The sequence below is a fragment of the Callorhinchus milii genome, unplaced genomic scaffold (genome assembly GCF_018977255.1).
Source record: "Callorhinchus milii isolate IMCB2004 unplaced genomic scaffold, IMCB_Cmil_1.0 Scaffold10, whole genome shotgun sequence".
In the NCBI taxonomy this organism is placed as follows: Eukaryota; Metazoa; Chordata; class Chondrichthyes; order Chimaeriformes; family Callorhinchidae; genus Callorhinchus; species Callorhinchus milii.
In genome coordinates this window covers 11492220-11511918 of record NW_024704751.1, presented here as the reverse complement: position 1 = coordinate 11511918, position 19699 = coordinate 11492220, and the positions used below count along the sequence as shown (strand labels likewise).

Below are 19699 nucleotides of genomic sequence, written 5' to 3'. Positions count from 1 at the left end.
CCACCATCAGAACAGTCAATAGAAAAGGAAATAAAGGATTGAATAGTGAAGAATGTTTTATTTGCATTGCATATCACTTTCAGTTACCAGCTTCAAACTTTGAAAACAAAAAATAGGGTAAATCCTTCATTAAAATTTTACATATATAGAATAAGAATACAGCACAGTGCTGGATTAAATACTGCCAATATTTCCATGACAAAACTAATGTCAAAACCTGACACCGTAGGTCCCTTCAAGTTCATTAAATCCAATCTGTTTTGTTGTCCCCCCCCACCCCCACCCCGCCCTGTCACAAATATTGTGGTGAGTCGGAACATAGCACTTTATTGATCTGGAACTGAACCAATAGCTAATAAAACAAGTGGTAGTTTTGATAAAAGGCCACATAGTATCTACACTGCATGAGCTGACACTGAAAACGCACAACCTGCAGTCAGCTACCAGACATGGCTGTGTGATATATTTATATTTTGAGAATCAACCAGACTAGATTTTGGTGAATATTCTGTACAGATGATAACCTCTTCCATTAACCCAACTGAAATTAGTTGGCCCCCTTAGTTCCAATTACTGTAATCTAGTCTGTTCTTTCAGGCCCAACTTTGGTGTGAAATGTCACTGCTCGCACAGACAAGGGTAACAAATTTGGTCGGGCAAAAATAGAAAATTGGACTTCGGCTGGTATCAAATAGGGCAGATCGGTCTGAATAGGTGGAGAAAGATCAGTAATCCACCCAGCAGTCTCATAAAGTCAGATATGAGCAGAAAGCCGGAAGGGCAAAAGTTATTCACAATTAATTAGTTAGGGACACTTGTTTTGAATGTACACCTTTAAACAGATTTCCCCATTTTTCCAATATACCATTCTCCCCCCCTCTCCCCCCACCTCCACCCAAACAACCAAAACAAGGCTAGTAGCCTCCTGGGGGAGGGGGTGGGGGAAGACTAATGCAACATTTCACTGCCATTGGGCTTCTCAATCTCTGTATAACAGTCAAAACCTCACTCTGCGAGTGGGTTGGGAATGAAAGGCAGTCATGGGACTCAACTGTCAAGGCAGCCAGCTGGGAAGCCAGAGCCGACACCGCGAGGTGGCTCGGCAGCTGCAAAAGCCACGTTTTAATAAATATTGATCATCTTCAGTTCCAAGACCTCGACTCTCAAACCTTGATGAACATTTGCTTTGGGCAGGAAGGAGAAGCTTGCATTATCTGGTAAATGTCAGGAGTACGCAAGGACCAAACCCCGACCCTAAGCAATCAAACAGAGGTCTTTAAGAGCCAGCCGCCAAATGTATTAAGCGCTATTCAAACACTTTTTTAATATATAAATGTTTTGGGATATAATTTTTCTCTCTCTCCTGTTCCCCCACTCATTATAATAGATGCTCTTGGCAAATCATGAACTTCCATTGCAAACCAAAAAGGACCTACATCAACTTATTCACAAATGCGCCGGTTGCGAGTTTAATCTCTGCTGTTTTGTGTAGCAGGCGCACCGACTGCACACCACAAAGTCAGAACAATTAGCAAAAGAAAGCTGAGGAATGGCATTTGTTCCAAGCTGCAGATTTTTCATAGGCTAAATTGTGGCATTCACATGTGCATCTATTCAGGATTGGTGATTGAGAAATTCCTTTCCTGGAGGAACTCATTGTCAGTGGAACACTAAGGAATGAAGACATGTAAAAGAGGAGTGGAGAGCGTGTCCTCCTGTGTGTGCAGTTAGTTCTCGCCTTCTCCACCATTGGCATCATCTGCTGTGTTGTCTGATGTCCATAACTGTGAGAAAATAGAATACGTTAACTTGGAGCTTGGAAAATATTACCTTTACACATCATACTGTGTAGTAATTTTCCGATTCCACCCACAAACTATAGTCAATTAATTCACTTTACAGTATATTTTGTGAAGCGCTTTGAGACGTCTCGAAGACGTGATAAAGTGCTATATCAAACGCAAGGATTATTATTATTAATTTATTTCAAAAAGGTATAAATGGCAAAAATTACTTTGAATTACTTGCTAATGTTTTAAGGCTCCATAGTACATTAGAATTTGTTCATGAGGGTTTATTAGTCTCTCTCCAGCCAATGTTTATTGTGATTGCCTGACTCTACATTACCTCACAGCACAACTATTGTTTGAATATTTTCACTCACCGTCAGGTTATCTCGGAGTAGTTGCATTATGAGTGTGCTGTCTTTGTAGGAGTCTTCATTGAGTGTATCTAGCTCTGCGATCGCTTCATCAAATGCCTGAAGAAAGGTGCAAAATCCCCCCAAAAAGTTAATACAAAAGGGGCAATAATAATGCATTGTATAACTATGGCAAGTTCCGTCTGTAAAATTGTCATACTTTGAGATACAGTCTGTATATCACATTGTAAAATACTAAAAATCACAATGTGAAATGTCTGGTCTACAAGTACTATAGAATGAGGACAATCAAAATGACCAGCTTATTTTCCACTGTACATAAGAACGAAAGGTTCATCGCCCTGAAACGTTAAGTCACTTTCCTCTCTCCATAGATGCTGCCTGACCTACTGAGTGTTCCTAGCCATTTCTGTTTTTGTTTCAGATTTGCAACACCTGCAGCGTTTTGCCTTTGCTAACAGAAAACTTACCGTCTTGGCCAGTGCGCAGGCTTGCTCAGGAGAATTCAGGATTTCGTAGTAGAATACTGAGAAGTTGAGAGCAAGACCTAGCCGGATGGGGTGTGTGGGCTGCATCTCCTTCTTACTGATGTCGAATGCCTCTGAATATGAGGTCTGGGAATTCTCGACAGTTTCTATGGGGGGAAAAAAAACACAATACAAGGCTGAGAAACAATACAACAACTTGTATTTACATAGCGCCCTTCACGCTGGGTAGAGTCCCAGTAAATACCCATTCTTTCGAAGTAGTCCTGCTCACATGGGATAAGTAAAATTCTAAGCAACTCACTAGATATCCTCTCTCTAGCCCCCTCCCCTCCTCCCTTTCAATTCTACACACTCTTGGCAGCCAAAATGTTATTCAGGCAATCTGTTGCTTGTAATTGTGACCCCCATTTAATCCTTCCCCCATGAGGGAAAGTGACTCCTTTGTACCTCAAAAAACTTAAGAAATTCATCACGAGGCCAATCATATACACGTTCTGCAACTGTGAAGTATTAATGTTGTACTAAAAGTATAATGTTCCATGCAAAGCATGACATAAAAAACAAAACTTACGTTTTTTATTTTCTGCTGCAGCGACTTCTGCAAGGTATCGGTAATAATCTCCCTTCATCTTCAAGTAGAAGACTTTGCTCTCAGCGGTAGTGGAATTGGGAATTAAGTACTTATCCAGTAGACCCTGCAAACAAAATAAACATTTTTATATATTTTCTTTTTTTTCCTTTTTTTCGTAGGAGCAGGAGTACGCCTTCGAGCCTGCCCTGCAATCATGGCTGATCTTCTAATCTAACTCCAGCTAATAACTTGACCCTGCCTTACCCCCATATCCCTTAATCCCTTTTGCAATAAGAAATCTATCTATCTCAGTCTTGAATATGTTCAAGGACTGAGCGTCAACAGCCCTTTGGGGTAGCGAGTTCCATACATTCACCGCCCTTTGAGTGAAGAAGTTCTCAAATTTATTTAGACTCAGAATCTTTACATATTTGTTAAGTGAATATTTTAAACCTGCAGAACAATAAAAATGAGTTAGGGATCCTCTTCCCCACCACACACACACACACTTTTAGCTAGATACTATTTGTTCACGTTAAAGAAATATACCTACAGAAAAATATTCAATGCTCAAAAGGCCTTCTTCTGTGCCATATGGTTCCTATGTTTTTACGGCTAAAAAGCATGACTGAAAATGGCTATTTGGATCACCAAAATCTCCAAGCAACAATAGCTGTTCAGATAGTGTGAAGCTCCAACATTCTGTTCTCATACTGTTTGGGTCTATAGCCTCTTTAGTACTGCAAGCACTGTTGAGATAATATTTTTTTAAAAACAATTATCATGTTATTACCCATTTAGAATAGAATTATTCAACCAATTATCCATTTAAGGCCTGGAATTCAAATATAAGATTAGATGTTTAAATACAAATCTCTTAATACTGCAGTAACATACACTTAAGTTTCCCCTCACCCCATCACTTTCACAACATAAGCAGCTACATCTTTTTTTTCTGCATTTATTTCTGAAAGGTTAGTCAGTCCCTCACGCGTCAAATTTTCCCAGTGTACACTTTGGAGCAATGCACTTGGAAAGAAATGTAGATTATAATTATAGATCGTAATGTCGGTATTCACAAAAACTGCAATAATTCAAGAATTCTCTGGATAATACCTTAGAGGTCATATCAACATGCGAGTACAACTCCCATTCCTACTCTGCCCACAACTACTTCTTAACAAGACAAAATGCATCTATGACCGACTACAAACCTTTTATCTACAGCAGCAATAGGGACAGGAGAAAGGACATTTAAAAAGTAACTGAACATCAAGGTTCAATTTGTATAATCTACTTTAACTAACAGTGCCACCACGCTAATAGGCACTGGTATATTTGCATGGAATTAGCAGACGACAATCAGGAATTTGTCTTAAGAGTCACTGGATTTAACAGGACAAACCATGAACTATCACTGATGAATAGTTGCACTGATCACAGTGCTCATTTCAACCATGCTACATAAATGTTCCTAGCAGGATTCCATCAGAATCGACTCCAAACTGGTTATCTAATGGATCATCAGCATGCTTTTCTCCACTTACCCTCATGTCCTAAATGCAGCTATTTATACGGGACAGAATTCACAGGCACTGACAGCTTTCTGGTCGGTACCTTGCCCAAGTCCCTATGCACCCAGCAGTGAGTGCCAAGTGGGTAGCAAGAGGCCACATCAATCCTCAACTGTTCTCGTTTCCTGCAGGATTGGCCTATTTCTCCTCTCGACTGCAGAACAATCAAAATTGCAGCAACCCCTTAAAGGCTGTGGTTGAGATTAGCTGATTAAACCATGGCCAGAGATTAAGATTAATAGTTTCCTGATCTTTACACACCACAAATGGAACTGTAACATTGACGATCTATTTGCCACCGAGAGTTACAATTCTGCTCCTGGAAATCACTGTGCTTGAGGCATAAAATATCCACCCCCCCCCCCCCCAATCAAGCTAGATCAGTTAAAATCAATACTGCAGACATTTTACTGCTCAACAATACTGCAATATCACCCGCCACACCTCCTGCAATGCCCCAGAGCTGAAAGGACTGAAAATAAAAAACAATTAAAAATGATTCTTCAGAATTTGTAATCTACATAATTATTCCATGTCTCCCAAATTAATTTACTCTGGCTTGCCATTAAGATACCAATGATCCAAAGTGCTACTTAATTAAATAAATGCTGCTAATACATGCAGATCAACATCTCAGAGGCTACATTCCATTTGTTAAGTTCTCTGACTAAACAGCAGCGTCCCACAAACAGCTATGGGTTGAAGAGACCAATGCATTCCCTCCCCCACTAACTGAGAGAACATTTGAACAGCCGGGAAGGGAGGAGTGAAGAGAACGCGACACACCAGGCCACTTTCTTGAGCTGCTTCTACTGTAATTAGCTTAACAGCGGCCAAGAATCAGGTCAATGCTGGTTAGACAGTGAAACGATATACATAGATAACCCAAGTACAAGCTAGCAGATAATGGTACAGAAAAATATATTAATGCACCATTTTCAAACACTATGCATGCACACATATTTATATGGAAGATGGAAATCTTATCAACTGGACCAGCATTTTTTAACACCACAGATAGAGGGAAACGTGTTCAACTGATCATAAGTCAGATATACATACAGGAGATAGTTTCGAAAAGAAGCTGCATGTTTCTGCTAACTTAAAAAATGCAAGCAACTGCAAAACAGCCATTGCAAGAGTAATTGAAATGCTAATTGAAAATTACTCTTAATATTAGGGAAGCGAGGCTCCCAACAAAAGCTAAGAGCAAAGAGCAAAAAGAAAATGAGCTATTTTGAATAATACTTGAATTTGATACTGCTTCTGACGTCAAAACATTTGCCTACAAATACAATCACTGCACTGTTAATATGCAAACCAAAGCCCCAAAGGGTAGGGTCGTTCTAGCTAGAGCTAGACAAGTAATGGGAAGCTTGCCAAACAGTTCTCTCAATGGCTAGCTGTACAGATTTAGCTGGATGAACGACAGTAGGACTCCCAGTGCATTCAAGACCCCCAAACTTTGGCTATCGCCCACATATGCCTAATAATTAGGTAAGCAGGGTGCTTCCCTTCAGAGTACACATTTCAGCAACTGGGAAATGTGAATATATATGTGGAACTCTTAGGCTGGCTTGGATACTCTTAAGCACGGTGATGGATTTCCGCATGCGTCAAGACACAGGCAGACGGGACCTTGGCTAACACTAGTGTTGTAGCACCATTCCAGTAGTGTACTGAAACTTCAGTCTAGACTATGAGCTCAACGTCGAATACGGGACTTCAACCCATAACCTTTGGATTCAGATGAAAGTCTTGCCAACTGAATCAAGACAACACTGACCAAGGATTTACAATTGCTCCATTCTCCTAGTAGGCAGTCAGTATATGTTTTAAATTAGGACTTTCAGAACACTTCTCACCTCAAAAGGATAGTAGGGATTTTACTCACCTACTGTGCATATTTGATCTTAAACTTGTAGAAAAGGCACAGCCTGAATTAGGTCATAAAGGCAACCCTTCTTTGCTTCCGGGTCCTGACACACTGCAGTTTTGGTCTGAAATAAATTCTGAGCAGAGAGGAAACAAACCCATCTATCCCACATATTTTCCTGACACCCACTGACTATCTAAATTTGAGTAGTAATTTAATTCAGACATTACATGTATTCAGGAGGGATAGGGAAAGGAAAAAAAAGGAGGGGGTGTGGCAATTTTAATCAAGGATACGGTTATAGCCGTGGAAAGGGTCGAGGTGCTGGAGGGCCCCAAATCAGAATCTATCTGGTTAGAGTTAAGGAACAAAAAAGGAGCTGTTTGCTGGTAGGGGTATACTATAGACCACCAAATAGTGGGAAGGAAATAGATGAGCAAATCTGCAAGCAGATCTCAGACAGATGCAAAGCCAATCGAGTCGTGATAATGGGGGACTTTAATTATCCCAACATAGACTGGCAAAACAACAGCGCAAAGGGCAAGGAGGGGGAAAGATTCCTAAAATGCATACAGAACAATTTTCTTGATCAGTACGTTTCCAGTCCAACGAGAAAGAAAGCAGTGCTGGATCTTGTTCTGGGGAATGAAGTAGGGCAAGTGGAGAGGTTTCAGTGGGATAGCATCTGGGCAACAGTGATCATAACATCATTAGATTCAGAGTGCATATGGAAAGGGACAAGGAACCATCAAAGGTGAAGATACTCAACTGGAGAGGGCTAATTTCAGTGAGTTAAAAAGGGACCGAGCCAAGGTGGACTGGAAAGAAAGATTGGCAGGTAAAACAACTAAAGAGCAGTGGGAAGTCTTCAAGGATGAGATAGCTCGGGGACAGAACAAATACATTCCCACAAAAGGGAAAAGTAGGACATCCAAACCTCCCTGGATGACAAAGGTAATTGTGTCTAGAATGAAGCAGAAAAAGGAGGCGTATGACAAATGTCAAACCCAAGATACAGAAGACAACCAAATAGAATATAGGAAATACAGAAGAGAACTGAAAAAGGAAATAAGAGCGGCAAAATGATTATATGAAAAAGTGGGTAACATTAAAGGGAATCCTAAAATATTTTAAACATATCAAGATAAAAAGGTTAGTCGAAGGTAGGGTGGGGCCAATTAAGGACCAAGGCGGAAATCTTATTGTACTGAATGACTACTTTGCATCTGTCTTCACAAAAGAAGTGGATGCACCAAATGCCGCAGTATCGGAGGAGAGAGTAGATGAAATGGATAGGATAAGAATAAACAAAGAGGAAGTACTGAAAATGTTGACTGCCAGAAGGTAGATAAGTCGCCCGGTCCGGACGGGATGCAGTCGAGGTTACTATGGGAGGTACGGGTACAAATAGCGGAGGCTTTGGCTACAATTTTTCAATCTTCGTTGGACACAGGAGTGGTGCCCGAGGACTGGAGAGTGGCCAATGTGACTCCCTGTACAAAAAGGGACAGAAGGACAAACCTGGGAACTCCAGGCCAGTGCCTGACATCAGGAGTGGGGAAACTCCTGGAGACTATAATCCGGGACAGAATAAATCTTCACTTAGAAGATTATGAGTTAGTTAGGGACAGCCAACATGGATTTGTTAAAGGCAAATCTAGTCTAACAAATCTAATAGAATTTTTCGATGAGGTAACGGAGAGGGGATAAAGGTAGTGCAGTTGAGGTAGTGACTTTCAAAAGGCATTTGACAAAGTGCCATATAAAAAACTTGTAAGAAAGATTGAAGTCCATGGTATAAAAGGGACAGTGGCAGCGGATCCAGAACTCACTGGGAGACAGAGAGCAGAGAGTTGTGGTGAACGGCTGCTTTTCTGACTGGAGGGAAATGTACAGTGGTGTCCCCCAGGGATCGGTATTAGGACCACTGCTCTTCTTACTATACATAAATGATCTGGACTTGGGTATAGCAAATACCATTTCTAGTAATACTTAAATGGGGTTTCCAATTAAGAAAAGTCTTGATTTACAATTATTTCCTTTCAAATAAATTACACAAGACCAAATGCATTCAATTAGTTGAAAATTAATGACAAAATACCAGTATTCCATTCGACTACATCTCTGAATTTCAACATCGCGTATCGAGTCAACAAAACAGGAGCTACTCAGAATCCAGTTTTATAAATCCAGTGTTGCATAGAAAGGTTCGTTGAAATTCAGGTAATGTTATGTAACCGATTATTCTTCATGTGCTGCAGTGAAGACATCACCTGGCAGAATTGTCATCAATAGTCTTAGGCTACGCTATATAAACAGTCCATCACTGGGACAAAAGGAAATTTCCCACCTGGTAAATTTGTAATCTCAGTAGGTCATTGGCAGTGCCAAATGGAGGTTATTTGCTTCCCCACAGAGATTTTAATGAATTGTCAAGTATCCCTAGGCCCACTCTTGCACACCTCCTAGCAAGCAGCTACAGATCTGCAATGGGCTGAAAGCAGCTCACGTGCATCTTTTCTGCCATGCAAAATTGAAGAAAATGTTAAGGGGGGAGAAAAAAAGAGAAATTTTAATTATTCATGGGTGTGCCTTGATTGAAAAATGTGCACGCTGCTACAGTATTTTTCAAAGGACCAGATTTGACCGACTCCATCATTTGCAACCAAAAGGGAATACAAGGTACTGATTTTAGATAAATAGAAAACTAGATTATACTGGTTACATTTATTAAATTCTCCCTTAAATAAATCAAATCTAATTTTAGTTCAATTTGTGCCTCCTTTGACAGAATATTATGCAAAGGGATCAGGGTACAAGATATATCCTTAGCAGGAATGACATTGATTACAGAGAAAGAAAAGCACTGCGTTAGTACAATTTAAATAGAATAGTTTACACATTTTTTTTAAAACAAAGTCACAATTGTATTCATTCAAAAATGATTTCATTTCAACTTGAAAGAAAAAAAAATCTGAATGAGTGCGTTATTCGTGCAATGGAAATTCTGGATGGAGTGGTGGAAAGGTTGATTATTTAAATATCTTTACATATAGATATAACATACATAAAATTATTATATGACCCCTGTCCTTTGAAAGTCAACTGGATACTGATTGAAAGGCAGGCGTTCAGAGACCCCTACCTACCCCACCCGCAACCTTGATGCACACAAGATAGATATAATAATCCTTGCATTTGATATCGAGACGTCTCAAAGCGCTTCACAGAATATACTGTAAAGTGTAGTGACTGTATATTTTGTGGGCAAAACGCGGCAGTCAACTGCATACAGCAGTGGCCCACAAACAGTCGTTTAGTAATGATAAAATAAAGCCTCCTTCCTCCATTTTCTACAGGTTACAAATGCCTGACACACACACAAACAGAGACGAGGGAGGGAGTGTGTGCGTGTCAAGAAACACACGGTAAAAAGGGAGCCACTTTGAATGGCAGATTGATAGTTAACCATTTCCCAAGCGGTACATTTTTAAAAAAAACAGGGAGAGAGAGATGCCGCAGCCTCTTGACTCCCCTGTCTGATCCGTCTGGTATCTCTCTCGCTCTCTCTTTTACCTCTTTCCCCCTCTCCCTCCATCGCAGCCCGCCCGCCCGCTTGCCTGCCAAATAATTATATATTAAAACAATGCGAGGAGAGAGGGAAGACAAAGCACTTAAAACAGTTGCAGCGGTCACAATTTTTAAAAAAATCAATTATTAAAAAATAATTTCATTGTGCGAGCGATCATTCTTTCTCGTCAACACATCATTTGTTTAAATATTATTATATTTTTATATTAAGAATTATTATATTTTAATCATAATGAAATAATCTTGCAATTNAAAAAATATTAATTTTAATAAACTTAATTTTGCCGATAGCATTCTTTCTCACCAAACAGCATGTCGTTTGTTTATTGGCAGGAGGCACTTTAAGGGGTGCCTTTTTTATTTAAAAAATGTTAATTATTATTTTATTATTTTATTTTAAATAGTAATAATCTCATTGTGTGTGAGCGGGCAGGGCACATCCCTGTTCTCCTGTCTCACTAGCACATCGTCTGTTTGTTGTTGGCAAGAGGCACTTAAGGGGTGCAATTTTGTATTAAAAAATATTAATTATTATATATTATATTTGCATTTGATATAGCACCTTATCACATCTTTGAGACGTCTTAAAGCGCTTCACAGGATATACCGTACAGTGTAGTGACTGCGTTACTTTGTGGGTGAAACAAAATAATTTCATTTAATAAAATTATTGTAAAATAATGTCATTGTGTGTGTGTGTGTGAGAGAGAGAGGGCAGAGCACATCCCTGTCCTCCTCTCTCTCTGTCTCTCATCAGCACGTTGTTTGTTCTTGGCAGGACCCACTATTTAAAACATTAATGATTAGATTATTATTTTAAATATTATTAATAATGATGTCAGTGTGTGTGTGAGCGGGCAGGGCACATCCCTCTCCTCCTCTCTCCCCCTCTCACCAGGGCATCGTTTGCTGTGGCAAGTTGGTAATTTTAAAAAAATAATTAATTGTTATTAATCTTAATTTCTTAATAACGTCTGTGTGTGTGTGCGTGTGTGAGAGGGAGAGAGAGAGAGAGGGCAGGGCACATCCCTGTCCTCCTTTCTCTCTCTCTCTCTCACCAGCATGTCTTTTGTTGTGGTAGGTTGGTAATTTAAAAAAATAATTATTATTAATGTATTAATAATGCCCGTGTGTGTGTGTGTGTGTGTGTGAATGGCACAGCCCTGTTCCCCCTCTCACTGTCTCTCTCTACATTACCAGCACGTCGTTTGCTGTGGCAGGTTCGCAATGTGTGTTTTTTTTTAAAAAATAACGCATCAGTATTAATTTTAATTCATTAATAATAGCGGTAAGAGCGTGTGTGTGTGTGTGTGTGTGAGACAGACAGAAAGCGGGGCAGACAGGGCACATCCCTGTCCTCCCCCTCTCTCCCCCCCCCTGTACACCGGCGGGGGTCGGTCGCGCGTTGTTTGTGGCAGAGGTTTAGCGAATTTTTACCAAAAAAAAGAACGAATTGATCAGTATTCATTGTAATTCATTAATAGTAACGTGTGTCTGTCTGTCTGTCTGTGCGGGTGAGTGAGTGAGAGAGAGAGAGAGAGAGAGAGAGCGCGCGGGGCACATCCCTGTCCTCCCCCCTCTCCCCCCACCCCCACCCGCGTCTCCGTCTGTCTGTGTGTGACCGTCTCTCACCAACACGTCGTTGCAGATGTCGCTGAGCTCGGCCTCCACCTTCTCGCGGTACTCCTTCACCTGCTGCAGCTTCTTGTCGTTGCCGCCGCCGCCGCCGCCCTCGCCCGTCTTCTGCTCGATGCTGGAGATGACCCTCCAGGCCGAGCGCCGGGCCCCCACCACGTTCTTGTAGGCCACCGACAGCAGGTTCCTCTCCTCGTTGGACAGCTCCTCGCCCCACTCGGTCACCGCCTTCATGGCGGCCGCCATGTCCTCGTACCTCTCCGCCTGCTCGGACAGCTTGGCTTTCTGCACCAGCTCGTTCTTATCCATGGCTGTCGTTTTCTTCCCCCCCTCCCCACCCACCACCTTTTTTTCTCTCTCTCTCACTCTCTCTCTCACTCTCTTTTTGATTTAAGGTGATTTTCTTTTAACCGTTTCCCCTCCCGAGTCCGGCTCACACCACCACGGCCTCGGCTTCGCTCGAGCGGCCCCGTCGACGGAGTCGAGCCCCGGAGAAGCCGCCGTCCTCTGTCGGGCTGAAGACGGTAGTTTTCTGACGGCTTCTCACCCGCTCGCCTTCCTCGCAGACAAATGGCGGTTGGGGCTGTTTTTTTTCTCTCTCTCTCTCTCCCTCCCTCTCCGCTCCCTGTCAGACCGCCTTCTGCGCATGCTCCGCGCGCTCGCCCCCGGCCCCTCCCCCCTGTCAGACCGCCTTCTGCGCATGCTCCGCGCGCCCGCCCCCTGCCAGACCGCCTTCTGCGCATGCTCCGCGCGCCCGGCCCCGCCCCCTCTCCGCTCCCTGTCAGACCGCCTTCTGCGCATGCTCCGCGCCCGCCTAACACGCCCCCGGCCCTGGGTTGACGTCACCCCCTCCAGCCCCCCCCCCAGCCCCACTGCCCAAGGATTGGGGTTGGCTTTTTCACACCCAATTCGGGCATTTTTTTTGGGATAATAATCTGGATTAATAATAATCCTCGCGTTCGATACAGCCTCCTCGCCGACCGTGCTTTCGGCCGCCCTCCCCGATCCCAAACCCCACCCCCACCCCGCTCGGGTCCAAATCATAGTGTTTTGCGGGCGAAAGGCGGCAGCCAATTGCGCACGGCGACGTCCCACAAACAGTCGTGGACCGACTGACCGATAACTATTGTCACTATTAAGAGTGTCAGCAGATTATTAAGACTTAAAAAGAGAAAAATGTAGCCGGACGTTAGCAGGGGATTCACCGGGGAACACCGAAGGGCATCAGGGAACAAGAGAACATCTCCCCCCCCCCCAATTCATAAAATCAAGTCCACAAAAGGGCATTTCTGGTCTTTATGGCTCATGTATGCGGTACATTTATCTACTGAGCCATTGGAGGAAACGGTCAATATATACTGCAATCGAAATGTCTCCAAATTAATGCTTTTTGTAACTTATTGTGGATATAAAAACTTGCAACACAACAAAACCTTAATTGCATACTTCATTCTATGTTTATTAACTTAAATTTCCAATCTCACACATTGACATATACCTGACGAAAAGAAAATACACAAGTGAAAATATGAACCGCTTTGCTTTGCACAGCTCCTGCAACCTCACAGTAGTCATCTACTAAGAGAACAGATGCTTCCCCTCCCCTCCGCATTATCCATAGGAAATATAATTGTTCAGTTTTTGTATATGGGGAAAAAAAAACAGAATTTTACAAAAACAATTGTTTCTCATCTTTACATTATTAATGTTCCGAGAACAAGCAGTATATTATAGGTGCTGCTTATGAAGTATCATTGGAGCTTTACAAGCTACATAACACATTAATATTACATAAATTGAAACATAAATTGAAACGGGATCATAATGATTTATGGTCCAATGGTTAGCTCTCTTGTCTCCCTCCCTCCCCATATGTCTCAGTAGATATGTGCACTAAACAATGTGGTATTGTGCTGGGCAAGGATAAATGCCAGGCTCATCTGTGACAATCCAATAAACTAGCAACCATTTAATAAAGGCCACTTGGGCATGCTACTGAAAAGGAAAAAAATTAAATGCATTTGTCAGTACCAATTTTGTTGCTAATGAATCTGAAAATGTAACTGAAATTTGACTAGTGTGAAAAATAAACAAATCAGGTTTATCTATTCAAAATATAGTTTCCCCAATCTTATGGATATTTTCGGTGAAATCGCTTTTCATTTGTTCCAACTTTTGATGCCACAGGGAATTGAACCCACATTCATGTAATATTTATATGGCATGACATGATAAGTAATGAAAGTGAAATGATTTAAATTATATCTAGCAAATATATTAACCGTATCACTCTACCACTGTGCAATTATTTATTCCTGACCGATAATATTTTAAACAGGTTACAATAAAAGACAGACATTCTTAAAGGAGAAGGAAGGAGTATTTTTGGTTCAAATTACTGTTCCCAAAATGTCCCTCCTCCTTAATAATTGACAATATGAGCATCCACTTCCAGAAATGCCTCTAAAACGGAGTACTTTAACGGATAAACTTGACTAATGATTACACAGATTGCATTTTTAACTGTTTTTAACTTTCGTCAAAAATGTCATTTTAGACAATTCCTATTTGAATCCTATTTTCACCAGCACGTTGTATTCAAGGGAATAAGGTAGCTCCAATATTGCTAACATGATGGCACAGGCACAATAGGCCAAATAACTTACATTTCTACAAAGCATTTAATGTAAGGTCTTAGCTGAAATCGTGTTCAATGTTTTAAGTATGCAACACCAAATAATACATGGACTAGATACCAATCCGCTCCAGAAATATAACTATTTATTCCTCTTCCCCCCCACCCCAACTCTTCTCAATGTCATGTTGTGCAATGATCCCAGACTTCAGTCATCTTTTAGTGTCTCACACACAACTATTGGTTATCTGAGGAGCTGTGACAGTTAGGATATGTGAGATATGAGCTGGAGCTAGGTTTGATCCTGTCCCCATCAACGAGAACAAACCCATTAATGGAATGCGAAATAGGAACACAAGTTGATTTTTTTTCCCCCTTTCTTAGTCAAGGGCACAGCATTTGGAACAAATATGTGCCCTTCCAAGTCAACATGGCTTGGTTCGACACTAAGCAGTGGCTTTACCAACAGCCAAAGAGAAAATGTTTTGATGAAAACATTACAGCAACTTCTTAGAAATTTAACAAGTAATTTTACTGTGAAGTCAGCACTAAGAAGGGATAATTTAAAAAGATTCTGAGCCATTGCAGTTACAAGAAAGTGAGCTTCTATATTTATTAAAGAAATTACAATTTGAGCTCCAGATAAATCACAGAATACTGCTTGTATATGAATGCATTATGCAAGATTGCTATAGAACTTGGTAACCTAAATAGCACTACAGGACTAGGAAGAGTAGAGCAGGGTGAGAAACTCAGTTATTGCAATCCAAAACAGGAATTTATTGAAACTCCAATTGAAACATTTGCTTTTCTCTACTTTTCTACTCGAAAACATTCCTCCCCCCAAAAAAAAAACATATAAACACTTCTAGATACTCAAGCAAGACCTAGTTTATAGACCAATAGTCAGAAAAAAAAACTTATCAGGAAGAAAGGAGCAGAATTAATCAATTTTACAGTAAAAGGTTCATTCTGAAGCCGCAAGGAGATGGCTGGAAGATTCCATCGCATTAAGTCATCAGTAAACATAAAACACTTACCCATTTACTGATGCTTATGTATTGAGAGTCAATGCCCCTTCAAGTGTTTGCTTCATTTGAAATATAAGGGATGCTACAATATAATTTACTATAGAAAATTCATGGAGCTCGCATATATCTTGCTATTTTCGGGTAATCGAGCATTCCTCATACATAGTAATTTTAAGACAGAAGTGGTCATAAATTTGAATTGTCCAGCAATCATTCTGAGAAAATCATTTTCTTTGTCCAGACATAAAGACCATATTGGCATTTTCGGAATCCTCTGTGCATTGCTCACAATTACTGCCTTTGAAATTTACAACCGCAATAGAAGTTACATTTAACCAATATATCTCAATATCTCCTGCATGGCGAACATGTGGTGGAACACAGACTATATAGTGGATACATATCCTAACACAGCGAACCGGACTATGCTTAAGTCGTATCAGTGAAGAGAGAAATGTTCTTAGTGACAGACCCGTAGTGGTCTTGAACTGTCCACGTGAGTCGCTGTAAGATTACTACAGGCCTACACCACAGGATGTTAACATTATGGTATTGCAATAATCAGATAGTTTTTGAAGCAATGAGTGGTCAGTAAAAACTGCCTATGAAATCAGTGACACTTTCTCACCAAGCCCTCCTCTGGTACCGGCAGCTTTGTAATGTCTGAAATAACCTTTGCTCCCATTTCTCTTTCCCTTGGCTATCTCCCCCCTCCTTCTTTCCCCAGAACAAACATCAAGAGTTCAGTAGTAAGTAGAAAATGAAAAGTTTGAAGAGTTAAACGTTTCTTCATCTTCTCCAGGCTTTGTGTAGTAGGTTCAGTGCATCACGTCCATAGAATTCTAGGTCTTAAAAGCAAGCACAAAAAAACGATTAGATGACCGCAATGTATGAAAGCAGAGATCTGAAAAACAACAACTTGGGATTTATATAGCACCCTCACACAGGGTTGCGTCCCAGAGCATGGTGCCAAGCCAGGGGGGGCATCTCATCGTCAATTGGCATCTAAGCCATACACGTCACCTTCATTGCATGAATGAATTACATTAATTGTTCAACTAATTGCTCATTTTGGAGATGCGTGTACACAGTGTTTCAAAGCTTGGCTGCAGTACTTTTTACATTTCGGTTTTATCATTGTGAATTTCAAAATGTTTTGTGGTGAAGGGCAGTTGAGTTTCAATTGATGTAAGCACCAAAATGATACAAATCATTTTTGGGCTTTTTTTCTATTTTAGTTAACATCAGATTTCTTTTGTTTAATGAAAAGTTTGATAGCCTCGGGGAATAAGAATAATTCTTGTATTTGATACAGCACCTTATCATGTTGTCTCAAAGTGTTTCACGGGATATAAGGCTTGAAGCGCATTTGACTGTGTATTTTGTGGGCGAGTTGAGCACATCATTGCCTTTCAAAAACATGTTTGGTAACATGTCTAAAGGATCATGAAACACAATTAGCAAACAAATGAAGATAATGCTTTGTTTATTCTCTTTCCCCCCCCACCTCAGAGATTGCATGTCAAAAGCTTAATCTTCCTAGGGAGGGAGAAGAAAAAAAGGGAGGGGAAGGAAAAAGTGGTAAAGATAACAATTTGTACAGTTTCTCACCCAAATCCTTACTGTTTTTTTACGCCTGGACATCTACCAACTCAGGAGGCATAGGAGATTTGGGATGTTTACTCTCAAAATGCTGCTTGAAGGTTTTAGGATCTGGCATCTGTGTCTGAAAAAAATAAAGAAATAACATTCAGAGCGAGTGGTAAATAGTACTTGCATTTTTAAAATACTATGTAATTTTTAGTGCTCTGTGTGAGGGGCTGTCACTATATAAATGGTTACACCACCTCTCCTGCAAGGATTATTATTATTATTAATACCCATCTTTTCAATTGCACTTTTGGATATTCAATACTTATACAGCTGTTGATGTGCTTAGTCTTAATGTTGACATAGTAATAAAAAGATAAAATAGGACACTGATATTCTGTCAATGACTGTGGCATTTATAGCAGTGAAAAGGTGATAACCTACTAATGGTGAATGCCTATCCTGTGTTAACTAAACTGACCTCAGCCAGGGCAGCATTAGGAGGACCTGGCTTCAGCAAAGTTGAGCCAATGGGTGTGGGGTGAAACAGAAGACGAGTTTACAACAATAATTTATATAGCGCCCCTCACACAGGGTAGCGTCTCAGAGCGCTTGTGCAGCATGCCTGATAATGCATCATTTATTCTGCAAAATGTGCACATCTGGCAATCATGTATAAAGGATCATGCTCAGTTATGGGACTACCCTGTCAACAGCCTACTTGGTTCACTCACAAAGAACAGAAAGGTATTGGATATTGGAGCCACCGATGGACATTACAGCAGGAATTTATACTTTCACAGAGGGAAGGAGAGCTGCTTTTTTGTGCAATAGTGTGAAATTGGGTACCAGTGTGAGGGAAAGTAAAGGTTAAATATTTTGATTACAACAAGATTTATGTGGCATATTTAACATTGGGAGATAATCTCAAAAGACTAAATGGGGATTGTAGCTAACAGGAGGCTGAAGGCTCCCCCACTGATGGAGTGACAGGAGATTGCAGTGATAGGGTGGAGCAAGTGAGACTTTGAAGGCATTTGAAGGAAAGGTAATCTTTTATAGCAGCAAGAAAACCACTTCAATGAGCCTTTGCCTTACCTTGCAGACAGGGCACGTGTGGACAAGAGCTACTTTTGCAGCTGCTTTCTGATCAGACCCTCCCTTTTTCTTCTCAGCCTGTTTTTTAGCATTCTTCTGTTGGGATTGTATCTTCTGTTGTCCACGAGCCATGATTAAAAAACTGTAGAGAGAATAAACACAGATTAATAGCAAGGTTACTCATGAATCTAATCCAGGTATACAGTATAAACGACAGCAACATCGAAGGCACAGATGCTTACAAAAACACTAAAAATTCTCTTGCACAGAAATTCCTCACCAATTTCAAACATTATGACAAACCAGAAAACAGCATCAGAAGGGGTTACTTCTTGATGTTAGAGGGAGAAAGAGTGACAACAAAGGTGGTGGGAAGCAAACATTCTCACACAAGAAAATCAAAACACTTCACAGAATACACGGTAGAGAAGTGACTGTACATTTTGTGGACAAAACACGGCCGCCAATTGCCCAGAGCGGTGTCCCACAACCGGTAATGGTTTGAGTGACCAATTTTTTTATTATTTATTGGGAGGGATTATTAGCACACCCCCCCCCACCACCCCGTTTCCCCCTCACGCCCCCCGTAAAAGCGATGCGCCAATCGACAATTCCGCTCCCAAAATATACAGCCAATCCACTTCCCGGTTATATGCTACGAAGCAGCTTCTGAGACGTCTGAACGGTGTGATAAAGGCGATGGACCGAACAATAATAACAATAATGGGATTATTATTATTATTATAACATTATTATTATAACATTATAATATTAATATCATTATAACAATAACAAGGCTTTTGCTGCACCAACAGCTGCTTGATTCCCAACCTGCAGAGAGGGCGGGAGGGAGGGAGGGAGCTGTCTGCCAGGAGGTAGATAGCCGACCCTGGGCCTGGCTTGCGGCCTGGTTTAGCTCAGAGCTGACGCGGCGGCGGTGGCGGGATGGTGAGGGCCGTGGGAGCGGCGGAAATGATTGCCCTCCGCACAGAGAGCCCGAAGCCCACTCGCTATCCCGCCACCGTGGAGGGGGTTGGGGGGGGGGGGGACCTGCCGCTGCCGCCGCCGCCGCTGCTGCTGCTGACCGTCAACACCCATCAAATGGCGGCTCCCTTCACACCAGGCCCAGGCCCGGGCCCGCGGCGCCCGCAGAGCGAGCGGCCCTCCCTCCCTCTCTCCCTCCCTCCCGCCACACAGAGGAGCCGCCGCCGGGCTCCCCCTCACTCCCGCACAGCCCCCGCCCGCCCGCCCGCCCCTCGACTTTGATTTCCTTCCCCTCTCTTCCCCCACTTCGCAGCATATGGCTCCTCACCTCCTCCCGCCGCCGCCACCACCCACTGCTGCTCGCGCTCCCCTCGGTCAGTGCGTCTGTCTGTCTGTCTGTCGCCTCACCCCCCCCCCCCCACGTCAACCGTCATGACGTCGCGACGTCGCCCCGAGCATCCCGAG

At 41.8% G+C, this 19699-nt stretch overlaps 2 protein-coding genes across 3 annotated transcripts; both read right to left on the bottom strand.

The window, feature by feature from the left end:
• Positions 1 to 38: 38 nt before the first annotated feature.
• LOC103185650 (14-3-3 protein beta/alpha-A) lies at positions 39 to 12591 on the bottom strand. Its single transcript, XM_042338758.1, has 5 exons — positions 11894 to 12591; positions 3221 to 3344; positions 2632 to 2795; positions 2165 to 2260; positions 39 to 1784 (listed from the first exon to the last, which is right to left on the bottom strand). The coding sequence occupies exons 1-5, from the start codon at positions 12203 to 12205 to the stop codon at positions 1728 to 1730; spliced, it is 753 nt and encodes a 250-aa protein (XP_042194692.1). The 5' UTR covers positions 12206 to 12591; the 3' UTR covers positions 39 to 1727.
• Positions 12592 to 13330: 739 nt separating this feature from the next.
• Positions 13331 to 19646, bottom strand: zgc:91910 (Zinc finger protein 706-like). 2 transcript variants are annotated; one of them, XM_042338761.1, is made up of 4 exons: positions 19563 to 19646; positions 18251 to 18392; positions 17174 to 17288; positions 13331 to 16410 (listed from the first exon to the last, which is right to left on the bottom strand). In XM_042338761.1, the coding sequence occupies exons 2-3, from the start codon at positions 18380 to 18382 to the stop codon at positions 17193 to 17195; spliced, it is 228 nt and encodes a 75-aa protein (XP_042194695.1). In that variant the 5' UTR covers positions 18383 to 18392; positions 19563 to 19646; the 3' UTR covers positions 13331 to 16410; positions 17174 to 17192. The 2 variants fall into 2 exon arrangements, with proteins under 2 accessions (XP_042194695.1, XP_042194696.1); XM_042338762.1 differs by having other exon boundaries at positions 17186 to 17288.
• Between the last annotated feature and the right edge of the window lie 53 nt (positions 19647 to 19699).

Bases quoted from the DNA above. Each gene is read 5' to 3' on its own strand.
- zgc:91910 (XM_042338761.1), bottom strand. From the start codon at position 18,382: ATGGCTCGTGGACAACAGAAGATACAATCCCAACAGAAGAATGCTAAA. The intron at 17,289-18,250 runs GTAAGGCAAAGG...TATTTTTTTCAG, and splicing joins ACACGTGCCCTGTCTGCAAG to ACACAGATGCCAGATCCTAA.
- LOC103185650 (XM_042338758.1), bottom strand. From the start codon at position 12,205: ATGGATAAGAACGAGCTGGTGCAGAAAGCCAAGCTGTCCGAGCAGGCG. The intron at 2,796-3,220 runs GTAAGTTTTGTT...TTCCCCCCATAG, and splicing joins TGCAGCAGAAAATAAAAAAC to AAACTGTCGAGAATTCCCAG. The intron at 1,785-2,164 runs GTGAGTGAAAAT...ATTTTCTCACAG, and splicing joins TACTCCGAGATAACCTGACG to TTATGGACATCAGACAACAC.